This window comes from Hippopotamus amphibius, chromosome 1 (assembly GCF_030028045.1).
Source record: "Hippopotamus amphibius kiboko isolate mHipAmp2 chromosome 1, mHipAmp2.hap2, whole genome shotgun sequence".
In the NCBI taxonomy this organism is placed as follows: domain Eukaryota; kingdom Metazoa; phylum Chordata; class Mammalia; order Artiodactyla; family Hippopotamidae; genus Hippopotamus; species Hippopotamus amphibius.
The window spans coordinates 211,041,417-211,063,750 of record NC_080186.1 but is presented as its reverse complement, the minus strand read 5'-3'; the positions used below and the strand labels follow the sequence as shown (position 1 = coordinate 211,063,750).

At 36.6% G+C, this 22,334-nt stretch overlaps 2 protein-coding genes across 6 annotated transcripts in view; one reads left to right on the top strand and one right to left on the bottom strand.

Moving 5' to 3' along the window:
- The window catches only part of TMEM167A (transmembrane protein 167A), a 38,020-nt gene extending 31,705 nt beyond the window's left edge, over positions 1-6,315 (bottom strand). The window contains exon 1 of the mRNA XM_057739935.1: positions 6,219-6,315. Within this exon, the coding sequence (XP_057595918.1) occupies positions 6,219-6,221 (3 nt within the window). The 5' untranslated portion in view covers positions 6,222-6,315. The remainder of the gene's footprint in view (positions 1-6,218) is intronic.
- Positions 6,316-6,435: 120 nt separating this feature from the next.
- The window catches only part of XRCC4 (X-ray repair cross complementing 4), a 244,613-nt gene continuing 228,714 nt past the window's right edge, over positions 6,436-22,334 (top strand). Inside the window, exons 1-2 of one of the 5 annotated variants that reach the window (XM_057739906.1) lie at positions 6,492-6,514; positions 20,331-20,493. The gene's annotated coding sequence lies outside the window, so the exon portion shown is untranslated. Of the gene's footprint in view, positions 6,640-19,429; positions 19,453-20,330; positions 20,494-22,334 lie in introns of those variants that run through there. The other 4 variants (XM_057739892.1, XM_057739898.1, XM_057739916.1 and 1 more) reach the window with 4 other exon arrangements.

Here is a 22,334-nt window from a genome sequence, read left to right as displayed (position 1 = left end):
TATGATTACTAAAGGGGAGAGGTGAGGGGGAGGGTTAAATTAGGAGTTTGGGATTAATATATACCCACTACTATGTATAAAATAGATAACCAAGAAGGACCTACTGTATAACACAGGGAACTCTACTCAATATTCTGTAATAACCTATATGGGAAAAGAATCTGAAAAAGAATGGATATATGTATATGTATAACTGAATCACTTTGCTGTACACCTAAAACTAACACAACACTGTAAATCAACTATACCCCAATATAAAATAAAAATTAAATTAAAAAAATATGTAGCATGATTCCTTCTTTCCAGTTTATAGCTAACACAAATAACTGATATTCACTGAATTTTTTTTTTTTGGATTATCTTATTTATCCTGTTTGAGGTAGTTGTTACTAATACTCTTATTTTACACATGAGACGACTGAGGCATACAGTAGTTATAACTGAGTTAGAATAGAACATCTTAAAAACTAAATAGCAACTCATAGCATATGTAAATGATAACTCAGCAATGCTACAAAAAAAAAGAAAAAGAAAAAAGAAAAGAAAAAAAAAGTCTATTTTCATAAAGAAAAGTCAGGAGAATCTTCAAGGAGAAAGCAGGAACTGAGTCAAACCTTAAAGGGCACAATCACATGGCAAAGAATAGAGAGCAGGTCCAGAGGAGATAGAAGCTTGGAAAATATCCCCACACAATCAGTAATTTGCATGTTCAGGGAATAATGAGCAGACTTACCGTATTAAGCAAAGGATTCACTTAGTAAAGTGGTTGGAAAAGAAATTTGCAAAGTAGGTTTATCATCTTCCTAATGGAGTATCCAAATTCATGATTTTGCAACGTGTACTTCTTTTATTCCTTGAATGTCTTGTTAAAGAAACAGGCTTAAATGATATGTCTGTGATTGGTTTCTAAATAATTCGGTATGTGTGTAGTGGGAGGTGTGGGGTTGATGATGAAATGCTGAGTATATGAGGCTTCATTACACTCTTCTTTCTACCTCTGTATGTTTGAGTTTTTTCATAATAAAAGATTTTTAAGAGGCACTTAAAAACACACTACTATTAAAGAAGCAGGGTGTGTATACACACATTTGTGTGTGAAACCATTTACAAATGAAAACCATTTACAAGTATGCACTATGTGATACATACAACTTTTTTCCTGGGGTTTATAGACCCTAAAATGTAAATAAATAATCTTAGGTGGTAAAGTCTTTTAGATGTACTCAGTTTCTGGTCAAGAGTGTTTCAAACTCACAGACATTCGCCTACCATTGCTTAACCTCCCTAAGCATTCCTCTTAATGCTTAGCATCTGTTGCCTGCTGATATAAAGTTTTAGTCTTAGAGTTAAAGGAAACAGATGTTACTGTTCTTTAGAAAACTAATTGAGATTTTCAATAGGAAAATGTTATTAAAGGAAAGGGAAGAGCTAAGAAAGCAAGCATATTCCATCACAATATAGAGGGAAAGATGATAAAAAGAGGTGAGAAGGAAAGTAAAATTTATTTACTATGGTTTTTTTCTTTCAGATCCTTTCAAGCATGCAATCTTTCTCAAGGTACTCTGTTTTACTCTTTTTTTTCCAACCTTCTGGTCTCAACTCAAGAGTCATCTCCTCTGTGAAGTCCTCCTCGTCCCCACTGTGACAGAAATTATACAGCACTGGAAAAGTGGATCAGCATTTTATCATTCACAAATCTAGGTTAGGTCAGTATTTCCCAACTAGTTTCTACTTAATTCATATGTACCACTATTATCCCTTAAAATGAGAAAACATGGAAATACAGGGATGTAAGCTGATATGTGAATGTGCAAAGACATCCAACACTCCATCTGCCCAAGACAAGTGACCACAGGTGACTGAAAAGATTTCTAACAACACACAGAAATATTAACTTTCTTTTGCACCTCAACTCTGTTCTCCACTGGCAACACTGGTGGTCATTGTGCCTATTTTCATCTCATTGTCAAGGTACCTATAGTGCATTTGCTATATCTGTACTGCTTAGTTTGAGATCTTTTGTGGACATCTCACATCTAAATATGAAGCAACAAGAGTGTCACAGGTATTAACAAGAGAAAGCACACATAACTATGATAAATAGAAAATGAAGATGTAAATGCTTCACCCATCCTTGGTAAGTGATTGATAAGATAAAGTATTCTGAAGAAAAAGTGCAAATTCTGCTATAAAAAAGGACTCTGATCATGCAATCAGATAAGACAAAGAATGACAAAATGGAAAAACTTGCAAATATATGGAGTCAAACAGGGTATGAACCCTGATTACTCACTAGAATCACCTGGAGCTTTTAAAAACAATCAATGCCCAGAAATTTGGACTGAATTGTGTGGGCTTAGTTTCTAAAAGCTCCTTGGGAGTTTTCACTTGCAGTCAAGGTTACAAGCCACTAAGCTACAGAAGACCAGCATCCTCTTCAGATACCTACCTATTAGCCTCAAGGCAGTGGTTTTCAAAGAGGAGTTCATGAAATCTTTTCATGGGTTTATGAAGTCAAAACTACTTTTATAATACTCAGAAAATACCTGCCTTTCTACTGTGATGCCATTTGTATTGACGGTGCAAAGGCAATAGTAGCTACAGAATTATCATCCTAACAAACTCCCCCCAATCTCAACCACTGAAGCATACAAACGTTTTTCCTCTTGAATTTCCTGTGGAGTTATTAGCATTGTTGTATAATAAAAAGGGCCCAAGATCTGGTGACAAACTGAGCTGTTAAGTTTAAATTTGAGCTTCACTATTTATAAGCAGTATGGTCTTGGGCAAGACACTGAAGCATTCTGCACCTTTTTCTTCATATGTACACTGAGGCCAATAATGTAAGTTTTCAGTAAAGCATTGTGCATGTAAAGCACATGGCAGAGTAGGTGCTTAATCAATATTTCCTTGCAATCCAACCAATCACCTAAGCTGGAGTTGTGCTTTACCACTGCTTACTACTCACCTTCAAAATGATTTTATTTATCCTTATCTTTCAACCCTAACTACTACTGTCAAGAGTTGAGGCATTTGATCATCTACTAGCACTGCATCTGTTTCTAAACTAGTCTCCCAGATTTCAATCTTCTATGTAAATAGACCCTCCACATTGTTACCAGTTGGTTTTCTAAAATGCACACCATTCTTTTCCCTGTTCAAAGTCTTTATCAGGTACACAAACATCTTCAAAATATAAAGGTCTTGAATGACTTCAAGATCTGGCCCTAATCTTTCTAGTCTCATCTCATTTCACTGCTTAACTTCTATTCCCGTCATCCCCAAGCAACTATTCAACTTCATGTCTTTGTGTCCATAACTACCATTTCCTTTACCTATCTAAAGGATAGAAAGTACTTTCCCAGGTCCCGACTCTCTCCTTAACATACAGGTCAGAGTGTTAGCTCTTTGGGGATGTCTCCCCAGCAGTTCCCAGTCACAATTACTCTTTCCTCTGTATCTAACATATTTCCTATGTATCTCAGGTACAAGATGAAGGAAACTATTTCAAACCCTTTCTCTGATACTCGATTTAACTATAAAATGTGGGCAATAGGTCCTACTTTGCAGGGTTTATGAGCATAACACATCTACAGAGGAAGAAACGAAGATAAACTTCCTCAGGTTGATCAAGCAAAGGCTGGGCAGTGGAATGATTCTGACCCTGCCTGGCTCGGTCTGAAGTCCATCTTCTTTCCACCATACATGTCGTCTCTTTATGTCCTAGCAGCTAACACATAAAATTTACTTATTTAATACTCTTCCTCACTGGATTGTAAAATCCTTGAAGACAATGAGCACGTTTTACATGACTGTGTATCTCCAGACTCTCATAAGTTTGAGTACTAACTCTGACACTGTGATGTAGAGACTAAAAGACCTAGTCTCTACTTTAAGAACTCTGCCTAGAGAAGGAAGAAACATAGGCAACACCTTACTGCCGTTTTCTATGCAAGAGAAATACTGTGGGTATATACATGGAGTATAGATGTCCAAATAGATACCTAAAAGGAGTAGAAGAAAATAGAAGGTACAGGGAAGGCTTCTTGGGAAGAGATGAAACTTGAGGTGAATTAAAAGTATTAATTCATAAATGATATAATTATCAGACTGTTTATACTCTGATAGTTGTAAATTATTATTGCTGATAAACATTTTATGGTCTTGAAATGCATTTTAAAAAATGGATTCATTAAAATACAGTACTTCAGATTTAAGTTATTATCACTAGACTCCCTCACAAATATACCAAGTGTAGGTACACACTCAAAAAGAAATCTGATTGTGTAACTCTTCCAACTACAACGTACATTTTCTAAAATGTGGACATCCTAAGCTCACAGGAAGAGAGCAGGAATGAAAAATTAATCACCTGGCAGTTGTTTCTATTTTCCACCCATGTCTGATTGACATATATTAGAACAACAAATCACTAAGACATTATTTTATCCTCAGTTATGTTGTTTTTATTAACAATAGCATGAAGACTTCTGGCATCTGGACATTAAAGTAAGACTGAGTTCTGGCTTCACTACCTACTAGGTGTATGACCCCAAGCACATCAGTCTCCTTGAGCCTGACTTCCTTAGCCTGCAAACATCTTTTCAGAAGTTTCGAGCTTGAAATAAGACAATGCTTATAGACTGGTTTTTCAAACGCTGCTTGGCACACAGCAAGTGCTAATAAACGAGAGCTATTACTGTTACTTTGAAAAAACAAGTATGGCCAGTCGGTTCAAATATTATTAATCTTAAACATAGTATATACCTTGTTTCTAGATAGTACATAATGAGATGACAAAAAGAAGACTCTATCTCTGACTGTACTATGAGTAAAATAACCCAACTTCATACTTATGGAGGATATGCAAGAGTTGAGTAACAGTCTCTCTACTCTTTTTGAATTGAAAAAGGAACCACATTTTCTCAGTAAAATAACAGCTCACTCATAAGTGTATCCATCCTATTATTTGGTAGGTGGAGAAAGAAGGTGGAGAATATCCTTGGCCGAGGAAGAAATAATCTGCCAATAAACTGCCATCTCCTCTATAAATGGTAAACTTCTCCAGGGAACAGACTGTGATTTATGCCCCAGCTATAACCAAAGTAGCAGGCATAAAGCAAACCACAATTAATGAGTTTTCGATTAAAAGTCTAAGGCTTTTGTGTTGTATGGGATTCTGCAGGAACTTCTGGGAACTCAAGCTCTGCAACTTTTCACTGTAGAAGAGCTTTTTGTCATGGTTGCTTTTCACACTGTAATAAAAGGCATGCATCTTTTCCCCATAAATATGCTCATAAATGCAACACCTGGCACATGGACCTCATAAATTCACCGCGAGGGCCTGGTGTAGAGGCTGTTGGCATTTACTGTAACAAGGGTGAAATGACTGCAGACATAGCTTGGGAGAAGTTTGCTATTACTACTGATTATTAAATCTACCCTCTGCCTATTCTGGCTTTATCTATTTTTCTCAACCTGGAGACGTAAGCATTTATTTTGCCAACTTTTGTGACTTATTTCGAGCTTTTCTAAAAGGCCCAGGCTATTAACGGAATCTGCAATAAGACAAAAGTACACATAAAACCTTAATGTGTAGAAGGGGAGAACGGCCCGAGGCCAGACACTACCCCAAGCACGTTAAGCTGCTAGAAAAGAAGCCACCTCCGCAGACAACTCCAATCATTAAAATATAGCTTATAAAGTAGCATCTTTAAAGTTGAGAGAATGGAGTTGGAGGGACCTAAAAGGCCACTAATTCAACAGGTTAAAATTAAGGTGTAGCGTTTGGGGGTTATTTGATAACAAGAAAATAAACACCTGGGTCGGGCCCGCTGAGAGAGAGAGAGTCGCAAAATAAGCGCAAACCCGGGCAGCCCTAATGCCTCAAAATGACCACAGAAAGTTTAAGTAATCGATGGGTTAAACCAAACCAGCGCATTTCTTCCAAACAAGTCCGGAAAGTGGCCTCAGCGTGTGAGGAGGGGTTCCGCGGCCCTGGGGTTTTTTTTGGGCTGCCGGCCCCGGTTCTCGCTGGTTGGACTTGCAGAGGCCACATGGCTCTCGGGCCTGTGCAACCTCCGAGCCCCGGGAAAATCAAGTTAGTGACAGGGGTCCCTGACGGGGGACTCGGCACGGCCGCCCAACCCTCCAGCCCTAGTGCGGGCCCTCAGCCCCTTCACAAAGCTCAGCCGCGACCCCGCATCCCCAGTTCTTACCATAGTGAGGCCGGCGAAGCCCCAGCCACATCACCCTTCCGGGCCCGGGGCGGAAGAGGCGTGCACGCCCGGCTTGCCTTTCTCGCTTCTTCCCGCGGTCTGGTTGGGCCTGTCAGGGTACCTCCTTCTGAGCTGCGCGTCTCAGACTCTACGATAGGCCCGTCTCTACCGGAAAGGGCGGGGCGTAAATGACGTCTTTTGGCCCCGCGGAAGTACATGACACTCTCATTGGCTGCTGGATATCTGCCCGTGGGAGCGGGCCTTTCGGAGGAGACCGGAAGTGGGTTTGCTGACAGGTAGGGTCCGGAAGTGGCGACTGCCTCTTTAACAGTAGTCGGTGGTCCAGTTTTTCTTTTTTTCTTTTTTAGTTCTCTAGAACTTCGCAGAACGCAAATTTTTCCCAGCTTGGACCCCTCGGTGTGTAAGCTTCTGGCCCTTCTGTTTGTGGACTCTTGGGAACACCTGGGTTTCCTGGCCTTACCCGCAGGCGTTCACCTCCTGGCTCCCTTTTCAGTTTCTCTCTTTGCACCTGAGGGATTCTTTGGACTGTAAAGCTCCTTTGAAATGCTCTGTAAGGTTATGGGATTAGGAGGACACTTGAATTCGGAGGGTTGTGTTGAGAAGGTGTTGGATCGTTTCTCCAACATTGGCATTCTCTCTTACAATCCCCAGCTTTTTGTAAATTGTCGATGGGTTCCATCTGGGGCGGTAACAAATGGAAAGGAACTGCCTTCCCTGAGTTCAGTAGTTGATTAAGTACTCTAGAGAAGGGGTCCAGCTGCAAGACAAATAACGTGCCAACTTTTTCTTTTAATCAGCGGTATTATTATTTAGCTTTATCTAATTTTAATAATCCCATTAGATAAGGGATTCTTTCAAGGATGTTAGCAGTTTTTTAATACTTTGATTCAAAGTGGGATAAAGAAAAAGAGGAAAGGAAACTCATATGAGGTGTTGACTTATGTGCTGTTCTTGGCCAAACTATGAGACCCTTCTATTTTTAGGGCAACATAGTGATCAGAACATTTGGGTTTCTACCGTGATTACATTGTTGGCTACTGCCAACCAAGCTTTTTCCTTTTTTTTAAACCATAATTAACTTTATTTTTGAATCTATTGAGTTGTCAAGAGTTGGTCAAATATACATATTTAGCAAGTATTTAACTGAGCTTTATTCATAAGATCATGAGAGTGCAGGAGAGGAATAAAGATAGCCTGTTCCTTCCAGAAATTTAATGGGCTTGGGGGAGAGAGGAAAAAGAAATGTATAAAAATGTACTGTACCCTCCTATCAAAGAACAAGCCATAATGCTCTGGTTTGTGATTGCTTTACAATATACCTTGCAAGTCTTGCCATTCAAATTTAATAACCTTGGCTTAGTTATGGAAATTATGTTGTGCAACTCATCAAGCTTGGCTTCTAGAGCAGTAAATGTCTGCAGGCATTTTGTTTTCATGTGAAGATTGTCTTCATCTTTAGGAACACTTGAGGGTAATATGTCATATCTGAAGTGCACCAGGAAACCGAAGTTGTTAAAGATCACAATTGATTTACTGTATTTATGGATTTTAATTAATTTTAGGCTATGGCTTCTTATGTACTTCAGCTTCAAAATAGCAAAGAACAATGCCAGTTATTTTCAAGTTACCCATAGAGAAACCCAAATAGCAATAGTTAAGGCTGAGCATACCTATATGTATTAAGTTTGTTTTCTGTGTAACACAGCCAAGTTAATCTGACATGTGGCAAGATCTCTAGGGAGGTGGTAATTGAGCTATATGATCATTAAGCACATAAACTCCCTGCTTTTGGTTTTCATTACGAGTGAACTAATTTAAGTACTATCTTAAATTGCTGTTTCAAAAGTCTCCTTTCTGGCAGCTCTGCTATGGATTCTCATTTCACACTATCTTGGATCATTTTCTTACTAAAAGTGACATCTGACTATCGTTTCCTTCTTCAAAAATTAGGAGGAGTATTTTCAACTTTGGTTTCATGGGTTCAGCAGAATTGTGTGTAAAAATAGTATGTATTTATGTTTTATTGTGGAGAGAATACATAGGCTTCCCCAGCACTGTAAGGATTAAATGAGTTGTTACAAGTAAGTCATCTAGCCAGGTATTTGATATGCACCAAGCACTCAGTAAGGGTTGCCTGTGTGTGCCTGGACTTCTTTCTTCACTAAATTAAAATTTGAAAGGAGGGATAATGATGGAAGGTTGATTGACTTATATGTTAACACTCAATGAAAGGTTTTTTTAAATTAAAAGGTTTTTTAAATTAAATTGGTATTGCTTTTGTACCACCAGACCACTTTCTCACATCTTCTCTTTTTACTTTGTGTCTAGAATTGATAGTGTTGATTTTTTCCTTTTGTCTGACTTCCTTTTTTCGCCTCATTCAATGATATTCATGTATATTAAAAGCAATGGTTTTACTTAACTCCTTGTTTTCTTTGATCCTCAACTAATCTCCATAGTCTGTGGTTGAAGTTCTTTGTTATCTAGTGTTGCCTTTTGTCCTTTTCTTCTCCCTCTTTTTAAATTCTCTTTCCCGATGGCTCTTAGATTAAGACCCATAAAATTTTGATTGACCTTCATGTTATTTCATTCACCTTAAGAAATGCTTGTCTTAACCTTACTCCACTTCTGACCCCCTTTATTTGCTCCTCTGAGCAAAAATCCTTTAAGGAGTTTTCTGTGCTCCAAATCCCAGTTTCTCTTTTACTATTCTTGAGATCCCTTTAACATGGCTATTGCTCCTTTGCTTCCCCCAAAAGCTCTTGTTTGTGTCAGCAGTCAGTCTGAAACTCTGAATTGTTCCTTTCCATATATTATGCTATTTCTTGCCTCCAAGCCTTTGCTCATGCAGCTTCTTCTGCCTGGAATGTGTTTCCTTATCTTTTTTCCTTCCACTCCTAAACCTTTTCCATCTTTTAAGATTTATATCAGATATAACTCAGGGAAGCCTCCTCTGAAATTTCAGGCTGGTTAACGTGCTACTTTTCAGAGGAGCTCCCACCCTGCCTCTGAACTTCACAAGCTTGTATAATAATCCTCTTTGGGTGTTTCTATCTCACCAGAGATCTGGGAATGTCTTACTCACCTTTGAGATATCAAAATCTGGTACATAGGATGCAGTCAGTGAACATTTTAACGCATTAATGGCATGACCAAAGTCACTCAGCTATGAAGCTGTAGAGTTTTGATTTCAATCTGGGTCTTTTGAATAAATCAGTGCTTTATTTGCAATACCTTGTTTTCAAGGAAAAAGGTGGCTGTCTTCAAGGTAGTTCTTTTTGTACCAGTAGGAGGTAGTTAATGCGTTTTAAAGCCCTGGGCAATTTGGTCCTTGTCCTTTGTGAAGCTGCCAGTGCTGATGAGAAAGTGAATTGTGTCTTTTTCTAAAACACTGGCTGAAATCAGTGAACAGAGGGTTATTATAGTCAGCAAATTTTTAATATTGGTGAAATCGGGTTCCTTCTAGAAGAAAAACACCATTGAGACTTCGTTGCCCAAAGGGAAAAATCTGTGTTAGACTTCGAAACTGTTGATGAGGCATTTATGCTTTTGTTGACTTCCAGTATTGCCAATAGCTTTAAATTAAACTTTTGCTTTTGTGATATTGGGAAATCTCAGGGTATTTACAAGACATTGCAGAGATTTTCTCCCAATGATATGGTAATTTGCTCTTAAGATGGAGTTAATGATGGTTAGTTTGTTAACATGATTTCTGATACTTGGCACAAAAATTAGGTACACTAATTTTGCATATAAAACACTGTTTAATTCTAGATAATGAGCCAGACTTTCCAACTACCTTTTATGGTAGGCATTCTGGATTCAAACTGCTCTCTGAATATCATCATCATTGTTGTAGTCTGTAAACCAATCTTTTATAAATTTGTCTAGCTTTTAGGACTAACAAAAAAGGAAATAATTTAATTCTGTAAATTCTGAAAGGGCTTCAGTGGCTTTCACCCTGCAGTGAGGTTGAAAATGATGATTAGGCTTGGAATTAAGCAGTCAAAAACAAGTATTATGTGGAGTACACTCCTGAATTTGTGCTTTGTTTCTTTGAGCTTTACTAACCCTGCAGAAGTGACCAAAATGTTGAAATAAGCAAGGATTTCAATCTGGTCTTTGAGAGGATGCTATTAGCTTACTTGTAATTTTGTCTGAACAGTGAATGAGAATTGCATTGAATAAAGAAAGATCTTGCTCTGTTGGAACAGAAACAAGTGGCTGCAGAGAAGTAAGATGCAGCCATTGTTGAAGAGACTCATCAAAGTGTCCTGACAGTATAAATATTGACATGCTGAGATATGTCAATATTTACCACGGAATTTGGAAGTTGCCAAGTTCCTGTTTAAGAAATGTGACCCCAGCATTGAACACAGTATATCAATAAATAAGGAACGTGTCCAAATGAACAGCTGCTCAGAGAAAATCTCAGAGAAAATAGGATAACATCTGTCTAAACTTTAGGGCACTTCAAAAGTTAAATTTAAAAAATTTATTGATGCTTCTTTGGTAATTTGTATGTAGATGCTTGTATAATATAGTTTATTAATATAGTTCCATATGTGGGTTTAAGTTAAGTGTTTCTTTTAAATTACAGCATGGTTGCAATTTATAACTTTGTAAATTAGTTGTGCTATGATACTCATCTCTAAATTGAATTTAAAAAAAATCTTGCCTTAATACTGTGTTTAGGAACCAACCTCTTCATTTTAAGCATTATTCTTACAGAAATTGGCTCAAGTCGTGACTTAGGTATTACTTTTGGGAACCAAAAGTTTGTGCTCTGAGAATTTAGCAGTGGGGAAAACATAAGTTTCTGAAGTTTAACTGTAATGAGGAAATTTATCCTGGTTATTATCTGACAACTATGTCTCAGAAGAAAATCTATAGGGTAATGAGCAAGTGAAGTCAATATGTTTGGTTGAGTATCATAGATCACCACTGTTAATTCCCATATGAATATCACTGTAATATAACAGAGCATTTGATGAAAAGTAGATGTTTGAAGGCTTTATATCAAGTCATTGGAACCACACAAATAACCTTACATCTGTTTTGCAGACTTCTAGAGAGTTAAACTTAATATTCTTAGAATAATAATAGTCCACACAGTCCTAGAAGAGCATAAACCATGGGTATTGGGATTGGTCCTCTTATTGCTTCTCTTTTCTGATAGCAAAGATTGATGGCTTTTTTACAGCAATCTAATCATGTTACCTATTGTAATGTTATGTTTATATTGTGAACAGTGAATGCAAAGTACAATTGAGGTCATATGTTCTTGCAGAATCTACATTTGTTTGTGTAAATAACTTGATAAACATGAGAAAACAAATTTGCTTAGAGGTTCATAAAAGACTTAACCTACTTAAGTATATTAAAGATAGAAGCGAAAGACAATTTTAAAATTTAAATTGACTGGATCTGTCTTTTGGAGAGGCTTTGCCAATATTTTTAGGTAAGATGTTGAGTTTTAAGGAGAAAACATTAGAATTATTAATTAGTGATTTTTTAAATATGGGAAACATTTTTTTTGCCCTGTAACCAAGACTTGAACTTTTGTTTTGAATAGACATATTATGATTGTTTTTTCTAGAATCATTAGTGCCTCATGCAAAATATTTACCAGTTGTCTTTTTGAACCACCTGTTACAGGTTATTTATTATGTAGTGACAACAAAGCCCCAGTGCTTTTGAAATGCCATGTGTTTTGAATTTGATAAGAATGGAAGCATATAAAGCTAAAAATGTAACACTTCCTGTTTGGTGTTGAATATTATGAGTTTAATAGAGTGTTTCCCAAAGCGTGGTACTTATATCACTGGTGGAATATACACATTTGTTTACTTACAACTCTTTTGCACATACTTGAGATAATTGAAGTCCACAGAACAAATGAATGACAATGAAGATTCATTCTGAAATATGTCTGATTCCAAAGCCTGACACAAAGTAGCTTAAGGAAAAAGGAATTTCTTGGCCTCACACCTAAAACATTCACAGTTAGATCTAGATTCTGGCGCTGCTGGAATCAGATTTGACCTGCTGGCCACCCCTCAGTTCCACTTTCTGCTCTCTTGGTTTTGTTCCTAACAGCTCCAGTCTTACAGCGTTGTAACACCAAATCCAGTAAAGAAGAGTCTCTATCCTTTATATGCAAATAAGTGTTAAAATTGAGCCTTACTGTTAGTAGTTGTCTTAACTTGAATCATGTGCTCATCTTTGAATCAGTTACCGGAGATTAAAAATGTAATGTTGATTTAACCCGAGTCTGTGTTCTGCTAGAACTTGGGGCCAAAATCAGCTTGCTTATAGCCTGTGGATAAGAATAGCAGAGGTGGGGTGGGGAATGTCACTTGAAGTTTTGTTGCTACAAGTAGGAAGTCTGTATTGGGTAACAAAAATCAGCAAATTCTCTATAAAAGTTGAGTGAATGAACACTTTTAACCTGAATTGTGGCGGAGCATGAACCAAGACACTGATGGCATTCTCTGACCACTGTTTAGTGTTAACTAATAACATAGAAATCTTTAGTTGAGAGTGGAGAAGGAAAAGTATAGAGTCATTGGTACAGATTAGATTAATTCAGCCATTTAAGTTAGAATCTCTTATTGATTATGTGCCAGGGACTATAATAGGTATTTGACTCGTATTGGTTAGATAAAAAAATCTGAGATGTCATGAGTCTAATGATGTGCCATAGGATGGGGAATTGTGGAAAGTTTCAGTGTGATTATTCTGATTTCTTTATTGTGGATATTCTGTGCAGTTTTTGAATATACATATGAAGTGGCTCATATGTTGAATATTTTATTCAATTATTATTTTTTTCCATATTTTGGCCTTAAGACCAACTTATTAATGTATATCCAATAAATATTGAAATAATTTAAGTATTTTTATTATCAGCTTTTCAGTTGATTATACAAAACAGATTTTTTTATCCTTAGTATTTTTGATTCATTGTTTTATAGTAAAATTCACCAAAGTATTATGCACTAGTGTCCCTGGTGTAATGTTTATCAGATAGGAGTATTTACTAGGGCCAAGAATGAGTTCGATACTTCTTTAGATAGGCTTCTAAATTTTGAAGTATTATGTATTTAAGAATAAATTTCTAATAGATGACTTTTTCTTTTTACAGAAGTACCTTATAACAAACAATTATCCTGATGGTCAAAGAACACTTACTGAAAACAGTTTTTATACATTTTATTATGGAAAATTTCACACATTTGTAAAAGTACAGAGAGTAATGGATTCCCATTATCTAGCACAACAATTATCAACTCATGGCCCATCTCATTTCATTTATATCTTACTCAAACTTCATTCTTCTTTTCTACATTATTTTTAAACAAAATCTCAGATATCGTATCATTTCATCTGTAAATATTCTAAGATGTAGCTTTAAAAAGTAAGGACACTGTAGAAAACATAACCACAATTCTATTAGCATACCTTAAAAAACTGACAATAATTCCCTAGTATTACCAGGTACCTAATCTGTCTTCAAATTCCTCAAATTACTACTTCATAAATTTCAATAGTTCATTAGTTGAGTCAGGATTTAAATAAGGTCTTTAAATTGCATTTGCTTATGGCTTTTAAGTCTGTCTTAAATAGTCCAACCCATCTCTCCCTTTTGCAGTGAAGTTTATTTGTTGAAAAAACTGGGTCAATTACCCCACACAGTATCCCACAGTCTAGATTTTGCTGATTGCATCCCTTTAGTGCCATTTAACATGTTTCTCCATCCCTTATGTTTCCTATAAATTGGAGATTTGATCTGATTCTGTTGAATTTTTTTTTAGCATGACTATATCATGGGTAATTCTATGTAGAGATTTATGGCTTTCACCAAGGAAACCAATGAGTTATGAGTTCTTTTTTGTATTGGTTAAGCCAGTGGGTTGTGAGTTCTTTTCTGTTTATATCTCAAAATACAGTTAAGTTTGGCTTTAAGACAGAATTTGTATTAGGAAATAAAAGAAGTCAGAATGTGGGAAAGGGAAGAGGAATGCTTATAAATATAGATATGTTTACTGGCCATAAATATGTCATTACTGTGGTAACTCTTCACTTCTTTATTTTAAAACAAGTGATGTTCAGAGTTCCTGTCTTGAGCCATATAGACTCAAAGAATGTTTTTCTTTAGAATTTCATGAGTTGTTCTCATTAGTAGAAGGATTGACTCTATACTTTGAAAATTCTGTTTGTTGTTAGAATAATGTAAAATAAAGTGGTTATTTGTAGAGAAGGTATAATACAGTTGTAAAAAGAACTTTGCCTGTACTATTTGAAGTCTATACATGGGTTATTTTGGGTTATACATCAGCCCATGATTTAGATTTGTGTTAATACATTGTGATAACTTATTCATAGGTTAAGGAAATGGAATTCAGTACCTTGATAGATATAAAGGGAGAACATTCAGAGAGAGGCTGAGATCCAAGAAGTAAGGTTAAATATGAGACTCATAAAGAGGCCATCTAGGGTTGAGACTTACTTTTAAGGCAGTTTGTTGGATAGACCTAGTTTTGAATACATCTTTACTACACCTTGCTGAATTTCAGTTTTCTTGTTTTTAGAATGGTTCTGAAGATTAAAGCAATATATGTAAAATTCTCAGCACAGTCCATGGCATATGCTCAGTACGTTTTTGTTCCACTCCCTCACTGATAACCATATAGCTTGGGTTTTTAGGATAAATTAATGATTTAATAAAGCTCTATCTGTAGCGTATGTTTAAATTAGCTATAAATGTACCTTAATTTTTCTGTGTTTATCTAGTTGTTTTTGTTCTCAAATTATTACCACCCTCTCTTTCGTTTTGTCCCAAGTCTAAGAACCTCCTTAGATGTTAAACCAGGTATGCCTGAACTGAATGTTTCCATCTAACTCTCTAACCATGATCTTCATGTCCTAGAATATTCTAACTTGATTGAATCTTACTGGCCATCAGTTAAATAGATATCTCTATTACAGATAATTTCCAAACAAGGTTTAACCAAAAATTTGGCATTTCCAAATAACAGCAGTTTTATAAAATTGGTCATGGTCATCATTTCTCCATGTTTTCTGAGCAAGCAAGATATCATACTAAAAGACACAGAAAATTAATGACTTTGTTTCTGAAAATTTGATAATTTATTTTGGTGTACGTCTCTATGTAGTTTGGAGCTAAGTCCCTTTTTATAATGAAAAGCATTTATATCATTGGGTATCTTTCTGGATATTTTGTCTTTCTTATTTTTCATTGGACATTCTTGTACCTTGGCCAAAGAGGAGTATTTATGCAGGTGGAACTGAACTTATTAACATGCATTGTTTTTAGTGAACCTACTAGTTCATTATTGGAATTTTATTTTATAAACACTGGATTCCTCATGTGGACATACTCTTAATATCTCTTGTTTTTGTTTATTTTGGGCCTTTTTTTTTTACACTATAAAATGCAGCAACTTCATATGTCATCTACCATGTATTTAACATATCTCTTCCTTATTTTTTGTTAGTACTTTAACTCCCACCTAGCAAAATTATATATTACCTTGCGTTTTATTTATAATTTTGTAGATCTCTATTTTGTCATGTTCTTGTAACTGGATTAAAAGCTTCTGAGGGAAAGGGAAGGTGTTATTACTTTTTTTTTTTTTTATCTCCTGGAGTTCTTATTGAATGCAAAGTTTGTACATAGTGCTTCCCCAATGAATGTTTGACTGGTAATGGAGTGGACTTTTTTTAACTGGCTTCCCTCAAATTGATGTCAGTTCATTATTTCAGCTTATGGAAAGGTTTTGTTTTGTTCTGTGTACTAAATGACTCTGAAACTAACTTAACATTGAATGGCTTTTTAGATCAGCTTTTTAAATTCTTCATTGCAAAATTAAACTTACTTCTCTTCCACAAAGTAGCTTCATTTGTTACTAAATATTTTATTAATTCTTTGGGAAAAGTGTTTAAAAAATAATTATTTCTTTTATTTTCTAAAGAATTTGGTATTTCCAACTTCTTCCTAATGAGGAAAATCATCATTGATAATTCTATAGTTTGAATATTGTTGATGACTTTTATTATGCTTTATAGGCATGGACATCTCTGATTCAGTGCTATTTCAGAATCTTTTCAGGATTTAGTTTCAAAATTGATGTTCTGTTGTAGTCAGAAAAAATTAATGGATTGATTAATCTTTCTGATTAATATGATAATGCAAAGAGGGGCTTTCTTAGCTATGTGACCTTATTTTTTTGCTGCCTGCTACAAAAAAACTTACTTATGTATTTATTGGCTGCCAGACAGTGCCATTCCACACTGTAGAAGCACAGCCTCCAAAATTCTGATACCTTAATAACAGATGACTTCTAATCTAAGTTAACTTCATTGCTTGCTTTATTCAAATGTTGTAGAAGTCAAAACATAGGAGGTCAGCAGAGTGGTACTAGAATTCTGAAGCTATCAAAGTTCCACTTCAAAGAGTCAGTAGTTATATCTCACTGTTGAGTGGTTCAGTGGGCATAATTCAGCTCAGGGACTCTTCCATCAGGAGGAAGAGCTGGCAGAATCTCTCTGAACATGATGATCCTGATATCTTCTGTATAGAAGACCTTCTTTTTTCTTCAGTTGGAGAATAATATGATTGACAGCTGGGATCCTTGGAGGCTGATCATAACTGCTTTCAGTGCTCCTGGACCTTGAAAGGATGGATAGATATTCACAGGTATGGACTAGAGGTGGATATTTTAGGAGAGGGAATAGCATAAGCAGAAGGGCATTTGCAAGGGTGGATTCAGAATTCCTACTCATCCTTTAGGTCTTAGATCTCATTTCCTCCAGAAAGCTTCCTATGACTCTGTCAGTCTGAGTGCACCCGATATGGGTTCCCTTGTTACCTCTTACTGCCTCTTTGTGGCTCTTAACCACAATGTTTTGTAACATGTGTTTCTTGACTTCCTCTTCATGAGAGTATAAATGTTCTGAGGTCAGGGAATATGTCTATTTTATTCACAGGTCTGTTCCTGGCACCTAGCATAGTACTTGTTGTCTGACAGAATCTAAGTAAATATTTGTGCTTGACTCGCCATATTTCAAAAGTCACTTTTTTTTTCTTTTTTCTTTTTTTTTTTTGTGAGAGGCCAATCTGAGCCTCTTTACATTAGAAAAGATCAGGTTTCTCAGGTAAAGACTCTATTCCTAGAGCTTGGGGACAAAAGAATTAATTTCCAGTTTAGTAGAGGATTTACACCAATAACCTGAAATGAAGCTGGTCTAAGGCTGTTTTGTCTGGCACATTGGGGTGTTTTCCAACACCAATAACCAGTTCTCCAGTTCACCAATACCACCTGGGTGTCCAACAGTTCAATTAATTCTGACACTGTCTACCGGGAGTTAGTGTCAGTTTCCATAGGTTAAAGGGTTCAGCCCCACAAGACTGCCCTTACTTCAGATGCCAGTTGCAAGTCCTGGGTCACCCATACTTCTGACCTAAATTGGGGGTTCCCATGACCATCTCCTCAGGTTTGATAATTTGCTAGAACCAGCTTAAAGAACTCAGGAAAACACTACTTTTATTTACCGGTTCAGTAAAAAGGATACAGCTGAGGAACAACCAAACGGAAGTGATGCATAGAGCAAGATATGGGAGGTTAGGGTGCAGAGCTTCAGTGTCCTGACTGGGTGTGCTGTACTCCCAGAACTTTGATGTGTTCACCAACCCAGAATTGCCCACCCCCCCACCCCCGGCCTTTTCTTTCTTCCATAGTTTTTATAGAGCTCAATTTCCAGCTCCACTCTCCGCTTTGGAGTTGGGGTGGGGTTGAGGCTGAAAGTGGCAACCCTTTAATCTTTTGGGCTTTCTGGTGACCAGCCACATCCTGAGGCTATCTAGTGACCCCACCCTAAGTCAACTCATTAGCATAAGCACTGATGTGATTGAAAGGGGCTCCTCATGAAAAACAAAAGACACTCTTGTCACTCAGGAAGTTTTGAGGGTTAAGGAGCTCTGTCAAAGACCAAATATATTTCTTGTTATACCACACACACCCAGCGTTCTTAAAATATATGAGCCAACTTTTGAAACTCAGGTGACCCCTACATGAAAATAGGGATTTGTAGGTGTTTTGAATACTCAGAATGGCAGACCACAGAGGACCGGTACTTCCCTACACTAGTAGTCTGCACTGAGTAGTGGCTGCCACCTTTATATGGTCACTTTTAGTTTCCCATTTGCCACAGTCCCCACTTCTTATGCAATGAATGTGCATGGGCTTACATCTGACCTGCAGAGCCCTCGGAGGCATTAGAACTTGTACTCCTGGTAAATCATGTAAGGTTTGATTTAAATTTTAGGGGTACATAGTTTTCAACACAGGGGACTCAGAACTGAATCTTTTCTTTGATCTTGGAACCTCCTCCCACTAGAGTTTTCCACAGTATATTCAGGGATGTGGTTGAAAATGACTTAGACTCAGCGCTTATATCACGGGAGTTAAGTATATAACTATTCATCCAATTAGGTATGTAAGTCGTTGTGTACAGTTTATAACTTAGTATTATTTGAACCATGTGAAATTGCTGTTGTTTATAGGTTAAAAATTGTTAAGTATTGGCAATTTCATATGGTTCCTAAATACTTTTGTATGGCTGAATTAGGTAGGGTCACCAGTTGAGGATATGTTGTAGGGCTTTTTTTTTCAGGGTTAACTCTCATTTGTACCCCAGTCTTATCATTCATCCCCTTGTTTGCCATTAAAAAATAGGCAGAGAAGTGGGTATAGTTGTAAGTAAATGGTAGGTTTGTGAGTGAGGGAAAAGTACAGTACAAGTCTTGTTTCTTTTCCATATAAGTGCTTTTAGTTACATTTCAGTTCTGAGCAGCACATTTTTTAAGGAGAAAAGACTGTGATCAGGCCACCCAAGATGGCTGTTCTCTTGATGTGCACATCCCCTGCTCAGCCAGTGCCTTCTTCACCTACACCCTCCTCACAGGACTACCTTCTCCTGTACAGCCCTAGCTAATGATTGTTCTTATCAAGGGGTGGTGAGGGGCGTGCCCCTCTGCTAGTTTCCCTGGTAATTGAGGAGCCTACCTGATGTCAGTTCCCCCTTATAACTGGTAATCTCCCCCTCCCCTGGGAGCGAAGCCTGCCGCGGCATCCTGCCTGCTGTCTGACGCACTTGGTGGGGTGCTCCATGACCTTGCTTCAGACACGTAAGCTCCCCTTATTGGTTAAACCGCTGATGTCTCTGTTGCTGACTCTGGGCTCTTTCTTTGGTCTTGGAGCTAGCTGGGCAACTAAAAGCACTGCAGGCCTGCATAGAACTGTATGTAAACTTAATTGATGGTGTTTCAGAGGAACTCTTCTCTCTTTCTGAAATTAAAATATGAGAGGGTCAAAATGTTGAGGCTTAAAAATCATAACTGCTAAATTCTTAATGAAAAAATACTATTGCTTAAGCTAATGCTATATTTTGGGTACTATCTCTTCACCTCTGTTGTGTCATTCTTATATGAAACTCTGCAATTAGAACTGAAGTATTCTTGTGAACATTTAGGAAGTTTCCAAAATGTTAAGTGTACTCTCATTCTTTCTGCCAAGGTAATTTGTAATCAAGAGTGTCCATTTGATAAATATAAAGGAAGTCATAGTCTTGGAACTTTGAGTCTAATTATGTGGGCGTTTTGGATCTAGGTATTAGATTTTATGTGGGAAATTTATTCAGGCCACTGTATTGTTTTTTAATACTTTGTTGGGTAAGAGAAAAGAAAGGAGAGGAAGTGTAATTTAAACGAATCACTGAAACTAATGATTATTAATGGTGTTTGTAAAAGATAAGCAGAGAAAGTGAGCAGTAATATGATATTTGGAATGCCAGCAGCTGGCATTCCATACTCATACGAGATCATTGAGAATAGACTATAACCATGGCAAAGATGCCTTAGGTTTTAGACTTACTTTATACTTCTAATGCTTTATTCCTGAAGCATCAGATTGTTTATATAATGTCTTCCTTGAATATCAGCCATATATTACAAGTTTTTGAATAAGATTATACCAACAGTCTTAATCATATTTTATTCTTACTTAGGACAACCAACCATCCTAGTTTGCCTGGGTCATTGAGAGATTTCCTAGGACATGGGACTTTCAGTGTTAAAACTGGGAAAATCTCAGGGAAGCCTGGACAGATGGTCATCTTACTTTCATTTCAAAATTAATCGAATGGAGAAAATCCTGACATAATTAGAAAGGTATTTAATAATCCTGTAAATTCCTTAACATTTAGAAAATTCTAACTTGAAAGCATTATTTCAGGAAAGCATTTCTTCTATAGAAGGTTAGTTTTGTTTTAAATGCTTTGGAAATTTAAAGGTAAATTGATTTTATGGTCATTTTTCAGAGACCTTAATTTACCCTTTGGTCAGGTGGATAACAACCACCAGCAGGTCGACATGCTATTAATAATGAAAATGCTAGAAATAAATTATTAATTAAAAAATACTCTGTGGGAATTCTGATAAGATAAACACGAATAGTAAATGCTTTTAAAAAAGTTGTAAACAAATAAGAAAATAGTCTTCTTTTCTGAAATTGTTACATAATGTAAATAGCCCAGTGGCTGTTGTATAAACCTTTCTTTCCTTTTTAAATATCCTTGAATTTTTGTAATGTGGTAGAACTTTTAAAAAATTTATCACCACACTTTTGGTTTACAATTTATATATAGTTTTCTTTTCCTCCTATTTAAAAAAAGGAAGGTCAAACAAAATAATGTGATCAGGAATCTAATTACAGACTATTAACAACACATGTTGTGTGCTAATCTTTATTCTGAATTCACTTTAGGTATCAGCCTACTTTTCTCAACGAGGGGGCACTTAAGTTAATTGCTTCATTAGAAACATGCATTTAGCCCTTTCTGATCTGTAAGTACAACTCCTTGGCATAGCTGCAGAAGTTTGAACACCTGCAGCCCAAGCAGCTTGAAAGGAAGCCATAACTTACTATAAAGGAAAATAAAAGAAGCTCAAGTTCAAAATGGTGTTATCAATGATATAGTGTTGTCACTAACTTGAGCTGACCTAAGAGAGTTGGCTTCTGCATTGCTTCTTATCAGCATCCAAAAGGGCATACAAAATTCTTTGTAAACTAATTTAAAAAGCGTCTTGTTTATTCAGAAGCAACTGTGAATGGTATTTGTTCAGAGTCTAGATCACATCAATTGCATACCAGCCAACAACTTATTTCTCTTCTAAGAGAGAAGCCAAGTATCAAAGACACAAAGTACTAAAGATAAGCTTCTCAATTCTCAACTGTTCTGAGCTCTCAATAAAGCTACTGATGTACAAATTGGGGTGGGACCCAACTGTTTCCACCTGCAGGCTTCTCTTAGATCCTTAGCTCTGGCTGGGAGAGGTGCTGATACTAGTCTGACCTTTAGTGCCCTTAGAAAACAAAACACAGGCTTTCTTATGGCCCTAATCAATCAGTCCTTCTGAAGAGGATTCCTCCCCCTTTCTTCAAGTACTAGTCTTGGGGCAAAAAAACCCATGGCAGAATATTCCCATTTACAGTGCTGGTGAAAGCAAAGAGATCCTTGATTCTCTCTTACTGAATCTTAAAAGACATTCCAAGTCATCCTTTTTTCTGTTTCTATGGTTGAGTCTTAGATATTTTGTATTTGATATTTAATGAGAGGGTGACCTCACTAAATATTAAAAGAATGAAGTACTTCCAAAACTGGTTCAGATAGTGTATTATCAGGAAATTAAGACTCAGTTGATATAAAGAAAACATTTATATTGCTATTGAGACATAAAATACTTACAGGATACTGAGTTGTCACATTTGGGCTATTAGTATGTTAAGTGTGGCCCACAGCATCCAAAATTTCAAATATGAGTTTACTAGACTAATAGAATCTTTTTTTTTTTTTTGACAGGGAATCCCAAAATTTGTCCTGAGAGTTGGGTCCCCTCATGTTAGAATAATAGAATCTTTAAAATAAAATTATTTCGTTTCTGTGATGACTATCTAGAGTTAATCAGAAAATTGGAAAATATTTGAAACACAAATAATTGATCTGATCCCT